This window comes from Gymnodraco acuticeps, unplaced genomic scaffold (genome assembly GCF_902827175.1).
Source record: "Gymnodraco acuticeps unplaced genomic scaffold, fGymAcu1.1, whole genome shotgun sequence".
Taxonomy (NCBI): domain Eukaryota; kingdom Metazoa; phylum Chordata; class Actinopteri; order Perciformes; family Bathydraconidae; genus Gymnodraco; species Gymnodraco acuticeps.
The window spans coordinates 349,908-373,477 of record NW_022990512.1 but is presented as its reverse complement, the minus strand read 5'-3'; the positions used below and the strand labels follow the sequence as shown (position 1 = coordinate 373,477).

Sequence of the window (23,570 nt, the reverse complement as noted above, 5' to 3'; positions counted from 1 at the left end):
CTAAACGATTCAATTGTACTCACTAAATTACCTTTTTAATACAAATTAAATCAAGTCTGATCGGCCTTCAGGTAGAACACATTATGGATCCATAACGCTAGTGTCTTTATTCACCAGAGACACTTCATCATGAATTCGATGCATCCGTCAGTATTAACTGTAGAGGTGGGATTTTAGTGATGGCATTCTTTACCGTTATTTGCATTATTTGTTTTTATATTTACGTTCGCTTGCCTCTTTATTTAATAAGTGGGTCTTATCTTTCTACTGTTGCCTTCCATCGGCAGCGTTCCCGTTCGCTGCTGGCGAATACAGGATGGGATTTGTTTGGTATTGATTATGATAAGCGATGAAAGCATCTTTAAATCTTTGGATAACTCCAACACTGCAGCATTTTGGACATTTAGCTTTAAAATGACTTTAATTTCTATACTGATTTTATGAGATTTATTTCCATCAATGTCAGATTATTAAAACCTTTTATCGTCTTTTCTTCTGTTCTGGTTCTGTACGAGTAAAGTTTACCTTCATTTGAATAATATATATCTCAGTACTCACTGGTTTCAACGGTTACTCTGCTTCCTCTTCCAAAGATCATCTTAGCTCCAGCATTCACACAGCGTGAAGCTCCATCACACAAACTCAACCAAACTCCACTCAGAGATATTTCTGTCTCCAGTCGTAAATATCAGTTTTCCATTTCCATTCACTTCATAAAGGATTATCATATTAAACAACATGTATATTCAAATGTTGTTTCTAAAGCAGAGAAACAGTTTGACTCGTTTTTCTCTCAGTCTTGATTGGTATTTATTACAAATAATAAAAGCATCTTTAAATCTTTAATTGGACAACTTTAAAACTGCGCCATTATCCAAAATAAATCGTATTAGTTCGTGAAAATCTGACTTATTTTCTAGGTTTAGGCTTAGGGTTAGGGTTAGCAGCAGTAGGGTTAGGGTTAACAGCAGTAGGGTTAGGGTTAGCAGCAGTAGGGTTAGGGTTAACAGCAGTAGGGTTAGGGTTAGCAGCAGTAGGGTTAGGGTTAACAGCAGTAGGGTTAGGGTTAGCAGCAGTAGGGTTAGGGTTAGCAGCAGTAGGGTTAGGGTTAGGGTTAGCAGCAGTAGGGTTAGGGTTAGCAGCAGTAGGGTTAGGGTTAGCAGCAGTAGGGTTAGGGTTAGCAGCAGTAGGCTTAGGGTTAGCAGCAGTAGTGTTAGGGTTAGCAGCAGTAGGGTTAGGGTTAGGGTTAGCAGCAGTAGGGTTAGGGTTAGCAGCAGTAGGGTTAGGGTTAGCAGCAGTAGGGTTAGGGTTAACAGCAGTAGGGTTAGGGTTAGCAGCAGTAGGGTTAGGGTTAGCAGCAGTAGGGTTAGGGTTAGGGTTAGCAGCAGTAGGGTTAGGGTTAGCAGCAGTAGGGTTAGGGTTAGCAGCAGTAGGCTTAGGGTTAGCAGCAGTAGGGTTAGGGTTAGGGTTAGCAGCAGTAGGGTTAGGGTTAGCAGCAGTAGGGTTAGGGTTAGCAGCAGTAGGGTTAGGGTTAGCAGCAGTAGGGTTAGGGTTAGCAGCAGTAGGGTTAGGGTTAGCAGCAGTAGGGTTAGGGTTAGGGTTAGCAGCAGTAGGGTTAGGGTTAGCAGCAGTAGGGTTAGGGTTACATTCTGAAAATGAAAGCGTCGTTCTGGTAGTTCTGATCAGGACTCAAGTTAATCAGAAAATGTAGGTAAAAAAATAAATAAAAATGATAGATAATATTTTCTGTAAGTGGCATTTCTGTCCGTTAGCATCCATTAGTTTAAAAATAAAACCACATCCTTTTAACTCTACGTTTTTTTGTCTTGACTCATAATATAGGTTGCTATTTCCATAAAGATGCTTTATATAAATAATATATATATCTCAGTACTCACTGGTTTCAACGGTTACTCTGGTTCCTCCTCCAAAGATCATCTTAAATCCACTTCCACCAGTATTCACACAGCATGAAGCTCCATGACACAAACTCAACCAAACTCCACTCAGAAAAACATCAATTAAACTTTAGAGACTTCTGATTATTAATAAATATTATATATAACATGTTACTGTACTGATTTATTTAACTATAGCGATCTAGAGAATCTTTATGCTCAATAAAACGTTTTCAAATCTTCGGAAAATCCTTGTTTTTATGCCTTAAAAAAACCAGGATATTATTTCAATTAAAGATAAGTATTTGTTTTGTTGATCGCATTTCTGCAGCAGCTGTTTTAGGGTTTGACATTAATGATTTAATTTGTCTTCTCCTCTTCTGTATTAAAGTAAACACTGTGTATGAATAATATGTGGTGTGTTTCTCAGTACTCACTGGGATCAATCGTTAGTCTGGTTCCTCTTCCAAAGAGGATCTTGTATTGATTAGCTCCAGTAGTCACACAGCATGAAGCTCCATGACACAAACTGAACCAGACTGCACTCAGAAAACATGGATTTAATTGAGTGATTCTGAGCAAAGTGTTTTAATGTGTATTCCTCCGAGGATTTATCAAATGGTCATGATCCATTATCTTTAATTCAGATGTTGTGTGAAGTGAATCATGTTTTTATTGATGTTTCTGTGAGAAACTAATATCCTCAAGCTTTTATTAAACAGAAAATAAATATGTTTTCTTCATAAAAAACCAGAGTGGCATCAAGTTAAAGAACAACATGTAAAACGGGTTTAAATTAATTTAACATTTATATCATATATTTAGTAGTTATGATCATTTGGATTAAATATATTGAACTCAGTGAAGCAAAAAAACAGTATAAATATATTGTATATTATTTGTGTATCTATCAGTTTTTTTAAGAGAAATACAAAAAACTAATATTAATTATAAATCAAATTAAATCTAAAAATGAAAAACAAATTGAATTATTTATTCTTGTCGTATTTTTTATTCATATTATTGTATTTTATTTATATAGTATTATGGTTGTGTGTATTCAAGTTAACATTGTAAAGACACTGTATATACATTATATTTATTTATCAGTACTCACTGGTTTCAACGGTTAGTCTGGTTCCTCTTAAATATTGATAAAAGCATTGATTGATTTATAACGATCCAGACGTCTTTCTGCTCATTAAAACGTTTTTTTTGACTTTTCTTTGTTCCTGACATTTTATAGATACTTGTTTTCAGGTTGCAGTAGAAGACGACAAGCTATTTTATAATTAATGTTTAATTTATGTCAGTACTCACTGGTTTCAACGGTTAGTCTGGATCCTCTTCCAAAGATGATCTTATTCACAGTATTCACACAGCATGAAGCTCCATGACACAAACTCTCTGAATTAAACTCCACTTCTGTCCGGATTAAACAGTCATTTTATTCCCTTAAAACTATATATTATTAATATATGTTATGATATTACATGTTAAGATACTGATATTTGTTCAAATAAGATCAAAACCTTGTTAGTTTTCAGATTATGGTCCAGATAACGTGTCCTTACGATCTTTTTAAATACTGGTTTCATGCATTTATTAAACCTTTAAGTTTGTGTTTTAATTGTGTATAATTAATATTTATAATCTTTATCGTTACTCACTGGTTTCAACAGTTAGTCTGGTTCCTCTTCCAAAGATGATCTTAGTTCCAGTATTCACACAGCACAAAGCTCCATGACACAAACTGAACCAAACTCCACTCAGAAAAACAGATATTTAACTTCAGAGACTTCTGATTATTAATATACATTATGCATTAAATGTTAAGATGCTGATTTATTTAATTATAACAGCCAAGAGATTCTTTCTGCTCATTAAAACGTTTTAACCTTTTTTATGTTCTTTAATTTCTAGGCTTTTCTTTGTTCATGACATTTTATAGATACTCGTTTTCAGGTTGCAGTAGAAGATGATAAGTTATTTTATAATGAATGTTTAATTGACATCAGTACTCACTGGTTTCAATGGTTAGTCTGGATCCTCTTCCAAAGATGATCTTATATCCAGTATTCACACAGCACGAAGCTCCATGACACAAACTCTCTGAACTAAACTCCACTTCTGTCCGGATTAAACAGCCATTATATTCCTTTAAAACAATATATTATTAATATATATTATTTATTGAATATTAAGGTACTGATATATATAGATATAAAATATGATAAAAACCTTGTTTTATAGATTCGGGTCCAGACGACAACGCGTTTTTAAATATTTTTAAATACTGGTTTCATACATCTGTAGAACATTAAAGTTTGTGTTAAAATGTTGTATAATTGATATCTTTACTCACTGGTTTCCACGGTTACTCTGGTTCCTCCTCCAAAGATGATCTTATTTCCTCCAGTATTCACACAGCATGAAGCTCCATGACACAAACTCCATTTAACATGTCAGTGTTCTGCAGTAATTATCTCATTAAACATCAATAGACTACTAAATAAATGTTATTAAGATTAAAGATGTGAATTATTTTCTTACGTGAATTTTATCCTTTTTTTAATTCACTACTCCTTTGGTGTTGTATGCGTTCCAGTACACAGTTTTATTTAATATGCTCCAAATAAATAATACTTATAATGTATCTCAGTACTCACTGGTTTCAACGCTTAGTCTGGTTCCTCTTCCAAAGATCAGTTTATAATCGGCTCCATTCACACAGCACGAAGCTCCATGACACTAACTCAACCTAACTGATGGTTTTTAATTATAACATACATTTATGCTCCGCTCATTAATATAGTTTATTATGATCAAAAATAAAAAAGGTAAACATAAATAATATGTATATTTTAATATTTACTGTACATATTTTTACTGTACAGTGCTGCGTTTGATACTGTTGACCACAACATATTGCTTTGTCTCTATAGGCAACTTCACTTCAGCGTTTACAAATATGACATGCGGGGTCCCTCAAGGCTCCATCGTAGGACCTTTGCTTTTTAATATATATATGCGACCGCTGGCTCAAATGATTAAAAACAACGAACTAAGTTATCACAGCTATGCAGCTGACACCCAGATGTATTTAAAGATTACACCAGGAGACTATTCTCCGATTGCAACACTGAGCAAGTGCATCGAGCACATCACTGACTGGACACAAGTCAGATTCTGTTTTGTAGTTTTCGCTGAGTCCAACTATTAACTCTTTCTTTACATTCTGTTCTGATTGTGTTTAAATGTTTAATATATCTCAGTACTCACTGGTTTCAACGGTTACTCTGGTTCCTCCTCCAAATATAAGTTTATTTCCCGCTCCATTCACACAGCACGAAGCTCCATGACACTAACTGAACCAAACTCCAGTCAGAAAACATATACAAATAATCCTAAATGAATGGCTCCAGTAATAAACATGGTTTGTATATTTCATTAAAGATACTACATCATAATAAAGCTTTATCATAAATACACATGTTTATATTAACTGTACAAACTCCCTGAATCAAAGTAACAGCAATTTAACTTTAAATACTTCAAATGATTTCCTGTCAGTTTTATAAATAACATTATTTAAGTTTATACATTTTGTAATTGATGTATTTTTGATTATTTGGATGGATTGTGATTACGTTCTACTTTGTGCTGATTTGATGAGCCTTTTACCCTGAACCATTTACACGGCTAGTATTTATAGACGCTGATATTTAAATATTTTGAATGTATATATGAGTACTCACTGGTTTCAACGGTTACTCTGGTTCCTCCTCCAAAGATGATCTTATTCTGATTTGCATTCACACAGCACGACGCTCCATCACACTAACCCACTGATCAAAACCGTTTAGAAAAACACCCATTTAAATGTTTTGACTGATTATATTTTATTAACATAATTAACCATTTTGACTGAAAACAAATCCACATTTTAAATAACTGTAAATAAAACACCATATTTTCTATTGTTTCCCCACTTTGTTCTGATTTCATGGACTCGAAGGAGGAATTCATATTTCTGCTTCAGAGTCAGCATTTATTTTCTTTAACTCTCTCGTTAGTTTGAATTCACGTGAAGCGGGTATTTATTATTTAAAAGACGCTCCACAACACAAACTCACGAAAACAAACTACGTCAAAAAACACATTCAAAAATAATATGAGATATGTTTTACGGTCTGACATGAATTGGTTTATTTTCCATCTACTCTTTTGGTGGTGTGTATTGAAGTAAACACTAAGTATTATTAATATGTAATATATGTATCTCAGTACTCACTGGTTTCAACGCTTAGTCTGGTTCCTCTTCCAAAGATCAGTTTATAATCGGCTCCATTCACACAGCACGAAGCTCCATGACACTAACTCAACCTAACTGATGGTTTTTAATTATAACATACATTTATGCTCCGCTCATTAATATAGTTTATTATGATCAAAAATAAAAAAGGTAAACATAAATAATATGTATATTTTAATATTTACTGTAGATCTTTTTACTGTACTGACTGTACTGTAGTGCTGCGTTTGATACTGTTGACCACAACATATTGCTTTGTCTCTATAGGCAACTTCACTTCAGCGTTTACAAATATGACATGCGGGGTCCCTCAAGGCTCCATCGTAGGACCTCTGCTTTTTAATATATATATGCGACCGCTGGCTCAAACGATTAAAAACAACGAACTAAGTTATCACAGCTATGCAGCTGACACCCAGATGTATTTAAAGATTACACCAGGAGACTATTCTCCGATTGCAACACTGAGCAAGTGCATCGAGCACATCACTGACTGGACACAAGTCAGATTCTGTTTTGTAGTTTTCGCTGAGTCCAACTATTAACTCTTTCTTTACATTCTGTTCTGATTGTGTTTAAATGTTTAATATATCTCAGTACTCACTGGTTTCAACGGTTACTCTGCTTCCTCCTCCAAAGATCATCTTATATCCACTTCCAGTATTCACACAGCACGAAGCTCCATGACACTAACTCTCTGAACTAAACTCCACTTCTGTCCGGATTAAACAGCCATTATATTCCCTTAAAACAATTCATTATTAATATATGTTATATATTAAAATGTTAAGGTACTGATATATATACAATATGATAAAAGCCTTGTTGTTTATCAGATTCGGGTCCAGACGACAACGCATTTTTAAATATTTTTAAATACTGGTTTCATACATCTGTAGAACATTAAAGTTTGTGTTAAAATGTTGTATAATTGATATCTTTACTCACTGGTTTCCACGGTTACTCTGGTTCCTCCTCCAAAGATGATCTTATTTACACTTCCAGTATTCACACAGCACGAAGCTCCATGACACAAACTGAACCCAACTCATTGATCTCAGATCGGACCTTTAGCCTAAATTGTACTCACTAAATTACCTTTTTTAATACAAGTGCCTTCAGGTAGAACACAATAAGGTTCATTTTTAATACATCTAATATGATTTAGAGAATCTTTAAACAATCACTGCTTCTTCTTTAAAAGTTGTTTTGTATCCGGTACTTTTAGTGTTTTCTTAGTTCCTGAAACTTTATATTTGCATGTTATTAGTTTTAATTCTGGTTTTATATTTGCCAAAGTAAAAACGCCAAAGCTTGTGTTTCAAGACGCTTTGTATAAATAATAAACTGTATCTCAGTACTCACTGGTTTCAATGGTTAGTCTGGATCCTCTTCCAAAGATGATCTTATTCACAGTACTCACACAGCACGAAGCTCCATGACACAAACTCTCTGAACTAAACTCCACTTCTGTCCGGATTAAACAGTCATTATATTCCTTTAAAACAATATATTATTAATATATATTATTTATTGAATATTAAGGTACTGATATATATAGATATAAAATATGATAAAAATCTTGTTTTATAGATTCGGGTCCAGACGACAACGCGTTTTTAAATATTTTTAAATACTGGTTTCATACTTCTGTAGAACATTAAAGTTTGTGTTAAAATGTTGTATAATTGATATCTTTACTCACTGGTTTCCACGGTTACTCTGGTTCCTCTCCCAAAGATGATCTTATTCAATCCAGTATTCACACAGCACGAAGCTCCATGACACAAACTGGATTTAACATTTCTGTGTTCTGCAGTAATTATCTCACTAAACATAAACAGACTACTTTGTCCACGGAAAGAATAAATGTCTTTAAGATGAAAGATGTGAATTAATTTCTGATTTTATGTGAATTTTATCTTCTTTTTTTATTCACTACTCCTTTGGTGTTGTATGCGTTCCAGTAAACAGTTTTATTTAATATGCTCCAAATAAATAATACTTATAATGTATCTCAGTACTCACTGGTTTCAACGGTTACTCTGGTTCCTCTCCCAAAGATGATCTTATTATATCCAGTACTCACACAGCACGAAGCTCCATGACACAAACTCCACTCAGAGAAACATCAATTTCTCTTCAGAGACTTCTCATTATTAATTTATATTATATATGAATTGTTACGGTATTTGTTTATAACGATCTAGACGGTCTTTCTGCTCATAAAAACATATTTAAAATGTTTTCATGGCTGTACATTTTTAGGCTTTTCTTTGTTCATGACATTTTATAGAAACTGGTTTTGAAGCTACAGAGAAGACTACAGATGTATATCGTTAATGTTTAATTGATCTCAGTACTCACTGGTTTCAACGGTTACTCTGCTTCCTCCTCCAAAGATGAGTTTGAATTGATTTGCTCCTCCAGTAGTCACACAGCACGAAGCTCCACGACACAAACTGAACCAAACTCATTGATCTCAGATCGAGCCTTTAGCCTAAATGATTGAATTGTAATCACTAAATTACCTTTAATACAAAGTCAATTAACTTTCATCGTGCCTTCAGGTAGAACTCAATAGGGTTCATGATTTATAAATGTATTATGATTTAGAGAATCTTTAAACAATCACTGCTTCTTCTTTAAAAGTTGTTTTTTATTCTGTATTTATTGTGTTTCCTGAAACGTTATATTTGCATGTTATTAGTTTTAATTCTGGTTTTATATTTACCAAAGTAAAAACGCCAAAGCTTTTGTTGAAAGACGCTTTGAATAATTAATAAACTGTATCTCGTTACTCACTGGTTTCCACAGTTACTCTGGTTCCTCTTCCAAAGATCAGTTTCCGTCCGTCTGCATTCACACAGCACGAAGCTCCATGACACAAACTGACGGTTCGAAAGTCTCCAGTAATAACGGTTATTTTAATTAAAATACTACATCATTATAAACTTCTGTCATATATTATGTTTAATCTTATATTTAATGTACAAACTCCATTCAGAAAAACATTGATTTATACGACATTTACGATAAATACAGTTAATTAATAAAAGCCTCACATTGCATTAAAGAGTAAATACACATTTTAAATATTGTATTCATTAAATGCACTTGTTATCGTTTGATAAAGGAAAGTATTGCATTTTCTCCACTTGGTCCTGATTCAATGTTTAGTAAAATACAGGTGTTGTTTTTTAAAGACGGTCCTTATTGATAATTATTATAATATATATCTCAGTACTCACTGGTTTCAACGGTTACTCTGGTTCCTCCTCCAAAGATGATCTTATTTACACCTCCAGTATTCACACAGCACGAAGCTCCATGACACAAACTCCACTCAGAGAAACATCAATTTCTCTTCAGAGACTTCTCATTATTAATTTATATTATATATGAAATGTTAAGGTATTTGTTTATAACGATCTAGACGGTCTTTCTGCTCATAAAAAAGTATTTCAATGTTTTCTATGGTTGTTAATTTTTAGGCTTTTCTTTGTTCATGACATTTTATAGAAACTGGTTTTGAAGCTTCAGAGAAAACTACAGATGATATATCGTTAATGTTTAATTTATCTCAGTACTCACTGGTTTCCACGGTTACTCTGCTTCCTCCTCCAAAGATGATCCTAACTCCAGTATTCACACACAGTAAAACTCAGTACAAACTCCACTCAGAGAAACATCCACTTCACTTCAGAGACTTCTCATTATTAATATATATATTTACTTCACTATATTTTTCAGTTTTTCTGTATTATTGTGTTGCTCTGTTGGAGAAGCCTGTGACCTAAGATGTTCATCGACATACATGCTCTGTAGCTATGTTCGTATGACAAATAAAGAACCTTGACCTGGACCTTGATATATTATATAGGAAATGTTAAGGTATTTGTTTTTAACGATCTAGACGGACTTTTTGCTCATTAAAACATATTTAAAATGTTTTCATGGTTGTACATTTTTAGGCTTTTCAAAGTTACATTTTTTAGAAACTGGTTTTAAAGTTGCAGTCGAAAACTACAGATTATATATAATGAATGTTGAATATATCTCAGTACTCACTGGTTTCAACGCTTAGTGTGGTTCCTCTTCCAAAGATGATCTGATATCCATCAGTACTCACACAGCACGAAGCTCCATGACACAAACTCTCTGAACTAAACAGTCATTATATTCCCTTCAAACCATTCATTATTAATATATGTAATTATATTAAAATGTTAAGGTACTGATATATATAAAATATGATAAAAGCCTTGTTGTTTTATTGATTCTGGTCCAGACGACAACACGTTTTTAAATATTTTCAAATACTGGTTTCATACTTCTGTAGATGTTGTGATAAAATGTTGTATAATTTATATTTATAATATATCTCAGTACTCACTGGTTTCAACGGTTACTCTGGTTCCTCTTCCAAAGATGATCTTAGCTTGACCTCCACCAGTCACACAGCACGAAGCTCCATCACACAAACTCAACCCAACTCCATCAGAAAAACACACTCAATTATATTCAGATTTAACGGTTTGTGAAGTATTTTAATTCTCTCCAGGATTATTCTGAATACAACCTTTTCAACTGGATCCTATTTTATTCTCAAGACATTATTTCAACACTTTTTCATTTTTGTTTTCGCAGTATTTTACTTCTTAGATTTTCATTTCTTATAAAGGTTTTGTTTTTGACTTAGTGCGGATTGTATGAGCCGTTGATCTACTGCTGTTTAGTACGGAAGAGGATTAGGGCCACGTGGCAACGATGTCTTTAGGTCTGACAAACGTTATTCTTTTAGTTCTGTGTAAAGTCAGGATTCTGGAGAAAAAAAGCTAGAATTTTGAGGAAGAAAAGTCATTTTTTATCTGAATTTTATGAAAAAGTCTTAATTTCGAGGAGAGAAATCTAAATTTGGGGGAACATGTTTTTGCATCTCCAGAAATCAGTCGTGATGAACTCACTGTTGGTCAGAATGAACCCCATGCGGCCCTAGTGCTCTTCCGTCGTTTAAAACACATGAAATCCCTTATATGTCTAACACTGTAACGTTTGTTGTTAAAAACGCAGCATTCCCGAATTTCTTTTAAATAATTGATATCTATTATTACTCACTGGTTTCCACGGTTACTCTGGATCCTCTTCCAAAGATCATCTTTCTCGCTCCTGCAGCATTCGCACAGCACGAAGCTCCACGACACAAACCCAACCTACGTTTCATCATTAACTCTAAATGGAATGAGACGTGCCAGCTTTGTCTCTTTTCATATTATACGTTGGTATTGACTTCAGAGCCGTGACACTCAATTATTATGTATTGGGTATCCTAGTAAAGTGTTTTAAATCGTCCTCTTAAAGCAGCTGAGTTTAGAACGAGGTTTTATTTAGTTGATATTGTTACTCACTGGTCTCAACGGTTACTCTGGTTCCTCGTCCAAAGATGACTTTAGTTGATCCTCCGCTAGTCGCACAGCACGAAGCTCCACGACACAAACTGAGCCAAACATCCACTTCACTTCAGAGACTTCTGATTATTAATATATATTATATATCAAATGTTACCGTATTGATTTATGTAAAATATGATAAAAACATTGTAGATGTTTTATTTATTTATGGTTTTTCATGGTGAGTTGTATTATGTTTGGATATCTTATAGATTTAGTTCGAGATAACGTGTTATTACATATTTTTAAACACTGGTTTCATACGTTTGGAAAACATTTAAGTTTGGATCATTGTTATGAATAATGTTTATGACTCTGGTTCCTCTTCCAAAGATGATCTTAAATCCTCCACCAGTATTCACACAGCACGAAGCTCCACGACACAAACTCAACCAGACTCCTCTCAGACAAACATCCACTTCACTTCAGAGACTTCTGATTATTAATTTATATTATATATTAAATGTTACCGTATTTATTGTTTAACGATCCAGACGTCTTTCTGCTCATTAAAACGTGTTTACATTTTGTAATGGTTTGGGATTTTGTTCCTGACATATTAGAGATATTCGTTAACAAATTGCAAGTTATTTTTTATTAATGATGTATATCGTTACTCACTGGTTTCCACGGTTACTCTGGTTCCTCTTCCAAAGATGATCTGATATGAACCTCCAGTATTCACACAGCACGAAGCTCCATGACACAAACTCAACCAAACTCCTCTCAGAAAACATGGATTTAACTTAAAGACTTAATGGACGTGTTTTTAGTTCCTGATGTTGAATTAGTTCTGCTTTTCAAACTGCAGATAACAAGTTTATTTTAATCCTGGTTTTATTTTTGTTCGATTTAAACACTGAAGTTTTTCTCCTCAAGTTAAAGAAAGTCTCTGCATCCATTTAAAACGGATTATCAATATTAAATGTAATTGTTAAGGTACATTTACATATTAGCATTAAATCTGTCTTCTAAAAACTCATTCAAATCGTTGTGATTTCCAAACTGCAGTCCAGAGGCTCGATATTTGAACATTTAAATTCTGCTTTGTGTTTAAAGAGGCTTTGTATCAAATATATATAATCTCAGTACTCACTGGTTTCCACGGTTACTCTGGTTCCTCTTCCAAAGATCATCTTATATCCTCCAGTATTCACACAGCACGAAGCTCCACGACACAAACTCCATTTAACATGAGAGACTTCTCATTATTATATTTCATATCAAATGTTTCCGTATTGATTTATTTAATCACGATCTAGAGAATCTTTCTGCTCATTAAAACGTTTTCAAATCTTAGTTTTTCATTTTTTAGGGTTTTATTAGTTCCTGACATTTTAGAGATACTGGTTTTTAAGTTGCAGCAGAAAACTACAAGCTATTTCTAATGTATGTATAATGTATATCAGTACTCACTGGTTTCCACGGTTACTCTGGATCCTCTTCCAAAGATTAATTTAACTTGAGCTCCCGTAGTCACACAGCACGAAGCTCCACGACACAAACTGAGCCAAACATCCACTTCACTTCAGAGACTTCTGATTATTAATATATATTATAATTAAATGTCACCGTATTGTTGTTTTTACTCGTAATGCTCTACGCTCTTTCTGCTCATGAAAACATTTTCAAATCTTCGTGTTTTTTGACATATTGTTCATTTGTTGTGTTTCATTAGCTCCTGGCATTTGATGCTTTCAAGCTGCATCACAGAAAACTACGAGTTCCTTTGAATGTATTTATGATGTATCTCAGTACTCACTGGTTTCCACGGTTACTCTGGATCCTCTTCCAAAGGTTATCTTAGCTTGAGCTCCAGCATTCACACAGCACGAAGCTCCATCACACAAACTGAACCAAACTGGATTCAAGTTGAGAGACTTCTGATTATTAATTAAATGTTACCGTATTTATTGTTTAACCATCCGGACGTCTTTCTGCCGATTCAAACGTTTTTAGATTTTGTAATGGTTCAGGATTTTTAAGGTGGTTTTAAGTTGAAGTAGAAAACTACAAATGATTGCTAATTGAATTACAATTTATATTGTTACTCACTGGTTTCCACGGTTACTCTGGTTCCTCTTCCAAAGATGAGTTTTTGAGCTCCAGTATTCACACAGCACGAAGCTCCACGACACAAACTCAACCAAACTCCTCTCAGACAAACCTGATTTTAACATTAAAGACTTCTAATTATTAATATATATAAAATGCTAAGGTACTGTTATTTGATCAAATATGATAAAAACATATTTGCATTTAATTATCTTTTGTGTTTTATTATTTTCAGTTGTTGTCTAGATAACTACACGCTGCTAAATATTTTTAAACACTGTTTTCATACGTTTGTAAAACATTTAAGTTTGAATTATTGTTATGAATAATATTTATAATATATATCGTTACTCACTGGTTTCAACGGTTACTTTGATTCCTCCTCCAAAGACTATCTTAAATCCTCCATCAGTATTCACACAGCACGAAGCTCCACGACACAAACTCAACCAGACTCCACTCAGACAAACATCCACTTATTATAAGTTAACTTAAAGACTTAATGAACGTGTTTTTAGTTCCTGATGTTGAATTAGTTCTGCTTTTCAAACTGCAGATAACAAGTTTATTTTAATCCTGGTTTTATTTTTCTCCTCAAGTTAAAGAAAGTCTCTGCATCCATTTAAAACAGATTAGTAATTTACATGTTAGCATTAAATCTGTCTTCTAAAAACTCATTCAAATCGTTGTGATTTCCAAACTGCAGTCCAGAGGCTCGATAATAAAACAATTTCATTCTGCTTTGTGTTTAAAGATCCTTTGCATCAAATATATCTATCAGTACAGTAAAGTAAACACTAAGTATTAGTAATATTTAATATATGTATCTCAGTACTCACTGGTTTCCACGGTTATTCTGGATCCTCTTCCAAAGATGAGTTTAGTATTCCCTCCAGTATTCACACAGCACGAAGCTCCATGACACAAACTCCACCAGACTCCTCTCAGACAAACATCCACTTCACTTCAGAGACTTCTGATTATTAATTTATATTATATATTAAATGTTACCGTATTGATTGTTTAACGATCCAGACGCCTTTCTGCTCATTAAAACGGTTTTAAATGTTGTAATCGTTTGGGATTTTTAGGCTTTTCTTTGTTCCTGACATTTTACAGATACTGGTTTTTCAGTTACAGCAGAAAACTACAAGTTATTTCTAATTGATGTTTAATATATAATATAATATATCTCAGTACTCACTGGTTTCCACGGTTACTCTGGTTCCTCTTCCAAAGGTGATCTTATAATTTCCTCCTCCAGTAGTCACACAGCACGAAGCTCCATGACACAAACTCAACCAAACAGAGTTCTAATTATTAATAAATATTACAGATCAAATGGTAAGGTAGTGATTTAATACATTTGAACGATCTCGAGAATCTTTCTGCTCATTAAACGGTTTCAAATCTTATTTTTTCTTAAATTAATTTTAATTTCCTATCTCCTGACAATTTAGAGATACTCGTTAACAAGTTGCATCACAGCTTATAATCATACAAGTTATTTTAAATGTATGATTTATCTCAGCACTCACTGGTTTCCACGGTTACTCTGGTTCCTCTTCCAAAGGTGATCTTAGCTCCTCCACCAGTCACACAGCACGAAGCTCCATCACACAAACTGGATTACACCTCAGAGACTTCTGATTATTAATATACATCATATATCAAAGGTTATGGTATTGATTTATTTAATTAGAGTCCTTCTGCTCATAAAAACGTTTTCAAATCTTCATGTTTTAAAAAAATATTTCTACATCTTTGGGGTTTATTAGTTCCTGACATTTCATAGATACTGGTTCGCAAATCGCAGTTCAGAAAACTAGAAATGATTGCTAATTTATTTACAATTGATATCTTTACTCACTGGTTTCAACGGTTACTCTGGTTCCTCTTCCAAAGATCATCTTAGCTCCTCCACCAGTACTCACACAGCACGAAGCTCCATGACACAAACTCTCTGAACTAACCAGTCATTATATTCCCTTCAAACCATTCATTATTAATATATGTTATTATATGAAATGTTAAGGTACTGATATATATATATATATAAAGTCTGATAAAAACCTTGTGTTATAGATTCGGGTCCAGACGACAACGCGTTTTTAAATATTTTTAAATACTAGTTTGATACATCTGTAGAACATTAAAGTTTGTGTTGAAATGTTGTATAATTGATATCTTTACTCACTGGTTTCCACGGTTACTCTGGTTCCTCTTCCAAAGGTGATCTTAGTTCCTCCATCATTCACACAGCACGAAGCTCCATGACACAAACTCAACCAAACTAGATTGAACTTGAGAGACTTCTGATTATTAATATATATGATAAATAAATGTGACCGTATTGATGTGTTTATTTATAATGCTATCGACGGTCTTTCTGCTCATTAAAACGTTTTCAAATCTTTGGGTTTGTATCCTGACATGTTCCTGACATTTTATTGATACTCGTTAACAAATTGCATCACAGAAAACTACAAGTTATTTTTTATGTATTTATGATGTATCTCAGTACTCACTGGTTTCAACGGTTACTCTGGTTCCTCCTCCAAAGATGATCTGATCTGAACCTCCCGTAGTCACACAGCGTGAAGCTCCACGACACAAACTGAGCCAAACATCCACTTCACTTCAGAGACTTCTGATTATTAATATATATTATAATTAAATGTCACCGTATTGTTGTTTTTACTCGTAATGCTCTACGCTCTTTCTGCTCATGAAAACGTTTTTAAATCTTCGTGTTTTTTGACATATTGTTCATTTGTTGTGTTTTATTAGCTCCTGGCATTTGATGCTTTCAAGCTGCATCACAGAAAACTACGAGTTCCTTTGAATGTATTTATGATGTATCTCAGTACTCACTGGTTTCCACGGTTACTCTGGGTCCTCTTCCAAAGACTATCTGATCTGAACCTCCCGTAGTCACACAGCGTGAAGCTCCATGACACAAACTCAACCAACTCCACTCAGAAAAACATGGATTTTAAAACACAGACTTCTGTCAAGTTAAAAAAGTCTTAACAAACCCATACAACTAATTAATGATAACTATATAAAATGCTATAAAAAAAGTTATGTTTGTTAATTGTTATTGTCATTTTGTTAAATCTGAGCTATTTATGGCTTCGTCATAAATGCAGTTTGTTATGTTATAAAGATGATATATCAAAATGAAGGTATATCATGAATAATATGTATATTTGTATATTTACTGTACACCTCTCTGAACCAAAGTCCATTCAGAAAAACATGGATTTACCATTAGAGACTTCTGATTATTAATATGTATTATATATGAAATGTTAAGGTATGGATTTATTACATTTTAACGATCTAGAGAAACGTTTTAGTATATTTAAAATGTTTCCAGGTTACCTGAGTGGACCACCAGCCGAGTTCCCCCCCCGAATATCACTTTGTCCGTCCCTCTCGTCACACTGTGTCGGAGGTCTGACTGAAAACCCCCAAAATAAACCTTATCTATTTGATAAGTGTCAGTTTATTATCCAGAGGTTAAAACTCAAAGAAGCTGGTCAAATAATTTAATCTACATTTTCTGTGATTTTTTTAACACAAATCTAAAAACTATTATCATGCTTTTTAAAAAGATACAGGTGCTCTATTTGTATTCATTCATTCATTGTTATTATTATTTAAAGTTTTTAATTGTAATGTGTTTAAATGTTGTTTTCCTTTGGCAAATGTTTTTGTTTTGATTACATTTTCAATTTGTTCAAACATTCATTTGTTTGTGACTTTGCAGATTGTTGTCAATTAACAGATTATCTGTCAACAGATAGTAGTATTAGGTTGAACTGTATGAACTAATGAACCAATGACTTTGCAGATTTTTGTATAGAATTTGTGCAAAAATGTTCACCGTTATTTATTTAAGAGCACGTTGATCCTGTTCTCACTTTATTTTGTACTTTTGTATAATAATGTTAAAGTTTAGAAACATGTTTTTCTATATTTTAGGTTTATTGCAGTTTTTTATTTTCATTCAGAGTAAAAAAAAATACATTTTTCAAATTGAAATCTTTTGTGACTATTTTTTTTTAAATCACAAAACTGATCAAATAAGGATTTTTTTGCTTTTTTTTAATTGTTGAATTCTTTTCCAATCTTTAAATAATATCATTATACGTCTCCAGGTTACCTGAGTCCACTACGAGCCGAGCTCCTCTCCCGAAAATCATTTTCTCCGTAGTTCCTCTCGCACCGTGACTGACGGCTGAACAAAAACCAGCCGCTTCAAAAAGTCTTAATTCTACTTTAAAATATTAGTATTAATTTTCTTGTCAGATTTTACAAAAGTTTTGTCGCAGAATTAAATTCAGAATATTTTTAGAATAAAATGTTAAATAATTGACGCCGTACAATTAAATATCAAGGTTTTGTCTTTTTTTTGGAAAATGTTTTTAAACATTCATATTTTTTCTGATGATTTTCGAGTTTGAATTATTAATTTTTGAAGACAGAAACACTCCGCTAACATCTAGATAATGCAAACCAGCCCTCAGAGAGTCTGAAGAGAGGTAGAAACCAGAACGAGAAGCAAAACCACAGAAAACACGTCTGTTAATTCAGAACGCCGCTGCTCGAGTTCTCACTAACACTAAGAAAGTGGATCACTCCTGTTCTGAAGTCTTTACACTGGCTTCCTGTGTGTCAAAGAATAGATTTCTAAATACTGCTGCTGGTTTATAAAGCACTGAATGGTTTAGGCCCAAAATACATTTCTGACCTCCTGCTAAATGATGAACCATCCAGATCTCTCAGGTCTTCAGGGACTGGTCAGCTTTCTGTCCCCAGAGTCAGAACTAAACATGGAGAAGCAGCGTTCAGTTATTATGCTCCAAATATCTGGAACTCCCAGAAACCTGCAGGTCCGCTGCAACTCTGACTACTTTCAAATCCAGCAAGAAGACTTTTCTTTTTGTCGCTGCTTTTAATTGAACTATTCATATCTTAGACTGCACTGTAACTTTTATCCATGTACTTTTTCTTTTAATGTTTATTTTATTAGCTTTTCTTTTTAATGACTGATTTTAAATGCCATTTTCTTAATCTCTTTCATTTTTTGTAAAGCACTTTGAATTGCCTTGTGTTGAAAAGTGCTATATAAATAAACTTGCCTTGCCTTGTTAAATGCATACGGAGTCACAACTAAACAATGCTATAAAAGAGAAATAATAATCTCACCAGAGTCAGCAGTGAGTCCGGTTCCTCTGCCGAAATAAAGCCTCTGATCACACTGTGACAAAAACTGCTGCATCATCGTTCTATAAATATAATATAAATATTTACTTAATCAGACGCTCGTTTTGTTCCAAATTATACATTCATCCCCTTTTTCTGTGTTTTTTTTAGGAACTGGTATTTTAGTTTTTATTCTTCAAGATTCAGACCTCGGCAAAGAAAGTAGCTTTAGTCGTTTAGAAAATACTAAAATATAAAAAGCCCAATATTTTATGTCCGATACACTGAGAAAAGGTTGACTTTAATTAAAAGTATTCTGTCAACAGATAATAGTATTAGGTTAGTTGAACTTCATGAGTGGTTTCAACGAACCTAATCCAAAGATGTGTAATCTGTTGGCGTAATACATTTAATTAAAATCAACATTTCGATAGTTTTTGTGTTTTTGAGATGAACACTCACCAACATCCCGTCCACGGTTCAGGATACTCCTCAAGCCCAGGACCGTCCTAAAGAGGCGTTCATTAACTCCTAAACACAACTCCAAACCTCCTCCTGAAGACTCAAGTCTGCCTGTAGTTTCTCAGCAGATTACTTCCCGTTGGAGGGTTTGATAACTTCCTGTTGGAGGGTTTGATAACTTCCTGTTGGAGGGTTTGATAACTTCCTGTTGGAGGGTTTGATAACTTCCTGTTGGAGGGTTTGATAACTTCCTGTTGGAGGGTTTGATAACTTCCCGTTGGAGGGTTTGATAACTTCCTGTTGGAGGGTTTGATAACTTCCTGTTGGAGGGTTTGATAACTTCCTGTTGGAGGGTTTGATAACTTCCTGTTGGAGGGTTTGATAACTTCCTGTTGGAGGGTTTGATATCTTCCCGTTGGAGGGTTTGATAACTTCCTGTTGGAGGGTTTGATAACTTCCCGTTGGAGGGTTTGATATCTTCCCGTTGGAGGGTTTGATAACTTCCTGTTGGAGGGTTTGATAACTTCCTGTTGGAGGTTTGATAACTTCCTGTTGGAGGGTTTGATAACTTCCTGTTGGAGGGTTTGATAACTTCCTGTTGGAGGGTTTGATATCTTCCCGTTGGAGGGTTTGATAACTTCCCGTTGGAGGGTTTGATAACTTCCTGTTGGAGGGTTTGATATCTTCCTGTTGGAGGGTTTGATAACTTCCTGTTGGAGGGTTTGATATCTTCCTGTTGGAGGGTTTGATAACTTCCTGTTGGAGGGTTTGATAACTTCCTGTTGGAGGGTTTGATAACTTCCTGTTGGAGGGTTTGATAACTTCCTGTTGGAGGGTTTGATAACTTCCTGTTGGAGGGTTTGATATCTTCCCGTTGGAGGGTTTGATAACTTCCTGTTGGAGGGTTTGATAACTTCCTGTTGGAGGGTTTGATAACTTCCTGTTGGAGGGTTTGATATCTTCCTGTTGGAGGGTTTGATAACTTCCTGTTGGAGGGTTTGATATCTTCCTGTTGGAGGGTTTGATAACTTCCTGTTGGAGGGTTTGATAACTTCCTGTTGGAGGGTTTGATAACTTCCTGTTGGAGGGTTTGATAACTTCCTGTTGGAGGGTTTGATAACTTCCTGTTGGAGGGTTTGATGGTGGGAAGGGGTCGGTTTGGACTTGGCCCAAAATACAAATTTGAGAACCTTTTTAGTTGTGGCTTGTCAGCGTGTAGACGGCACCATCTTGTGTCCGTCTCTTGAACTCTCTCAAGCCAACATGTTGTCTGCTCATGTTCAGGTTCATATTAGTATGTAGTGTCTCTACTGTGAGACACTGTGTTTATGTGGTCAGCTGTTTGGATTTGAAAAAAACTGCTCTTCATCTCAGAAGTCTCCCTCAGGTTGAACGTGTGTCACTTTGAGAAGTTGTACTGTTCGAGGTGTCCACTTGATGGTGATGTTGTTAAAAAAAAGAGGATCTGAAGTGTGTGAATGTTCAGGGAGAAGCTGCAGAGGTTTTTGTACAGCGTGTTGGTGTTTCCTGTCACTGTGGGCCTCACAGCACAGTAGAACACAGCAGAGTCTGTCACTGCAGCAGAGGAGATGCTCAGATTGATTTGATTTGATTTGATCTCCATTCCAAGTTTTCCTACACTGCCTGAAACAGATGAGACGAGGAACTCTGGTGGTTTTCCTGGATATTGTCGATACCAGAAGAAATAATCCCCAAAGCTAACGCCTTTATCAGCTCTGTAGGACAGAGTGACAGAGCTGCCTTCTGGACTGAACTCTTCTTTCTGTAATGCAGTGAGATCTTCACAGCTGACCCCTAAAATAAAAAAAACGTTTTATTTTATGTTACACAAGCCTGAAGAAATAAATCACATCAAACATGTGACTAAATAAATTCCATAACAATCGAACATACCTGTTAAAATGATAAGAAACATCAGTGATGACGGCATGTTGAATGAAGGTGATGATGATGGTCTGTGTTGAACTCTGGTGAATATGGAAGTTCCTCTCTCTTCTATAGTTCAGGAACATCTTAGCTCCTCCCTGAATCTCTCTGTCTCCTCTTAGATCTGTAATTCACTTCTCAGTTACACTTCCTCCTGGGTAACAGATCCAAAGGCAGTCTGTGAATAAAAAGTCAGAGGACCTAGGATTGAACCCTGTGGTACACACTCGCTAACATGGGACAACATGGCAGAGAGCAGCACTCTCTGGAGGATGTGTTTGAGTTTGTGCCGAGTACATGGTGGAAGTTCTTCATCTGGTTACAGATAGACTGAATATATGAATGACCCTGGTACCCTGAACTCCTTCAGTTCTTCCCACAACACTCAGAGAGTATGATCATAAACCTGCAAGTCCGCAACACACATACAGGTTCTGTGAGATAAATGTGATTTATTAAAAAAGAATACTTATCTTTTAATATAGAAAACCATTTGGATAAGAGAGTCAGACCAACATATAAATATGTATTTCAGAGATAGAGAATGAACAAGCAGTGAAGATAAAGGAAGCTTAGATGTCGTTAGAACGTTAGATGTCTTATCTCCTATGGGCATGGGATGAAACCCTCTTTTTCTGTTTCTTTTCTTTTTTTTAATTCTCTGTCAAAGCGTCTTTGAGTTTCCTGAAAAGCGCTATACAAGTATCATCATTATTATTATTATTATTATTATTAATGGTCACACATGCAGAGCACACAGCACACAGTGAAATGTGTTCTCTGCTTTTAACCCATCCTAGTACCAGGAGTCTAGAACCAGGAGTCTAGTACTAGGAGCAGTGGGCAGCTATTGTACAGCGCCCGGGGAGCAATGGGAGTTGGGGGGGAAGGGGGTTGTCCGGTGCCTTGCTAAAGGGCACCACGGCAGGGCAGGAGGTGAACTAGGACCTCTCCAAGTAGCAGTCCACACTCCATTTTTAGGTCTGTTCGGGGACTTGAACCGGCGACCCTACGGCACACAGTCCAAGCCCCTACTGACTGAGACACTGCCGGATCTCCTAAAGTCTAACGAAGAGAAACTCCATCTGGTGGATGTTGTGCAGTATTGTGTTGTCTTTGCTCCAAAAGTTTTTGTACAGAGTTGGGTTGCGGTCCAATAGTAAACAAATCAGCTCCTAACATCTAACCCTATCGTCTATTCCTTGACCTCTGAGTGAAAGGTCACGGGGTTAAGGGATAGTGGATAGGAGAATTCAAAAGGACTTAGGAGAAGAGACTGCGGTACTTTAGAGAATCGACTGCACTTTCACTATCCGTCGTGTTTCTGATTCGCCAGCGGACGTCCTGAATGAGCGTCTGCTGCTGTGGGGAAACTATGGAAACTACAGTTTTCTATACAGCGGACTACAACATGGATGTTCAATAAGAACGAGGGACTCCTGTGAACTCATCTAGAGACTCTGTGCTCTGACGCTGCTGCTTTATGCTTTATGAACGTGGACAACAGAGAAACAGATTCTTCAGGACCAAAGCTGGAATTGAAATAAAAAGGAAAGTGAAGCTTCTGCTCGTCCCCCTCTCCCTCCGGTCCACATTAATACAAATGATCCCAATACGTATGATTGATGAAAAGATCTTAAATCAATACAGATGTATTTATTATAAACGTTAGTCCTTAACATCTATCACTGTGTATATCACCATTCAAACATCTTTTACAAGTTGAACAAACTCCACACAGCTCAGTGAAGACTGTGAGATGTTGACTTTATTTGATCATTTTAGTAAAAACTAACGTTCATATTTCTCTCTTTGATTATAATACTGATGAACGTTCAGAACAAAGCACTTTGGCAACTTACCACATACGTTTAGCTTAATGAGCACCGTAACTTTCATGATATCATTTCTCCGTCATAATCGGTTGTTTCCGTGAACGGCCGACTGTTGAGTGACGGCAAATGCTGCGGCTGCAATGCATTGTGGGGCAGCATTTTCTCCTCTCCTTTCGGTGAGGGAGGTCCAGTGGTTCCTAAGCTAAAGGAGGTTATAAAGGAAGTTTGAAACCTCCTTTCCTTTCATTTGGAGAATTGGAACAGCACTTATCATGGCTGCCACTGAGGGACTTCCGGGTAAAACAGCAACAAACAGTATCAGGGACATGTTAGAGAATCATCTCAACGTTGGACTGATTTCAAAGAGTTCATACCAAGACTCATAGCAGCCAGC

At 35.3% G+C, this 23,570-nt stretch overlaps 1 protein-coding gene across 1 annotated transcript in view; it reads right to left on the bottom strand.

Moving 5' to 3' along the window:
- The window catches only part of LOC117553194 (M1-specific T cell receptor alpha chain-like), a 37,513-nt gene that overhangs the window by 13,210 nt on the left and 733 nt on the right, over positions 1 to 23,570 (bottom strand). The window contains exon 3 of the mRNA XM_034227005.1: positions 12,760 to 12,818. Within this exon, the coding sequence (XP_034082896.1) occupies positions 12,760 to 12,818 (59 nt within the window). The remainder of the gene's footprint in view (positions 1 to 12,759; positions 12,819 to 23,570) is intronic.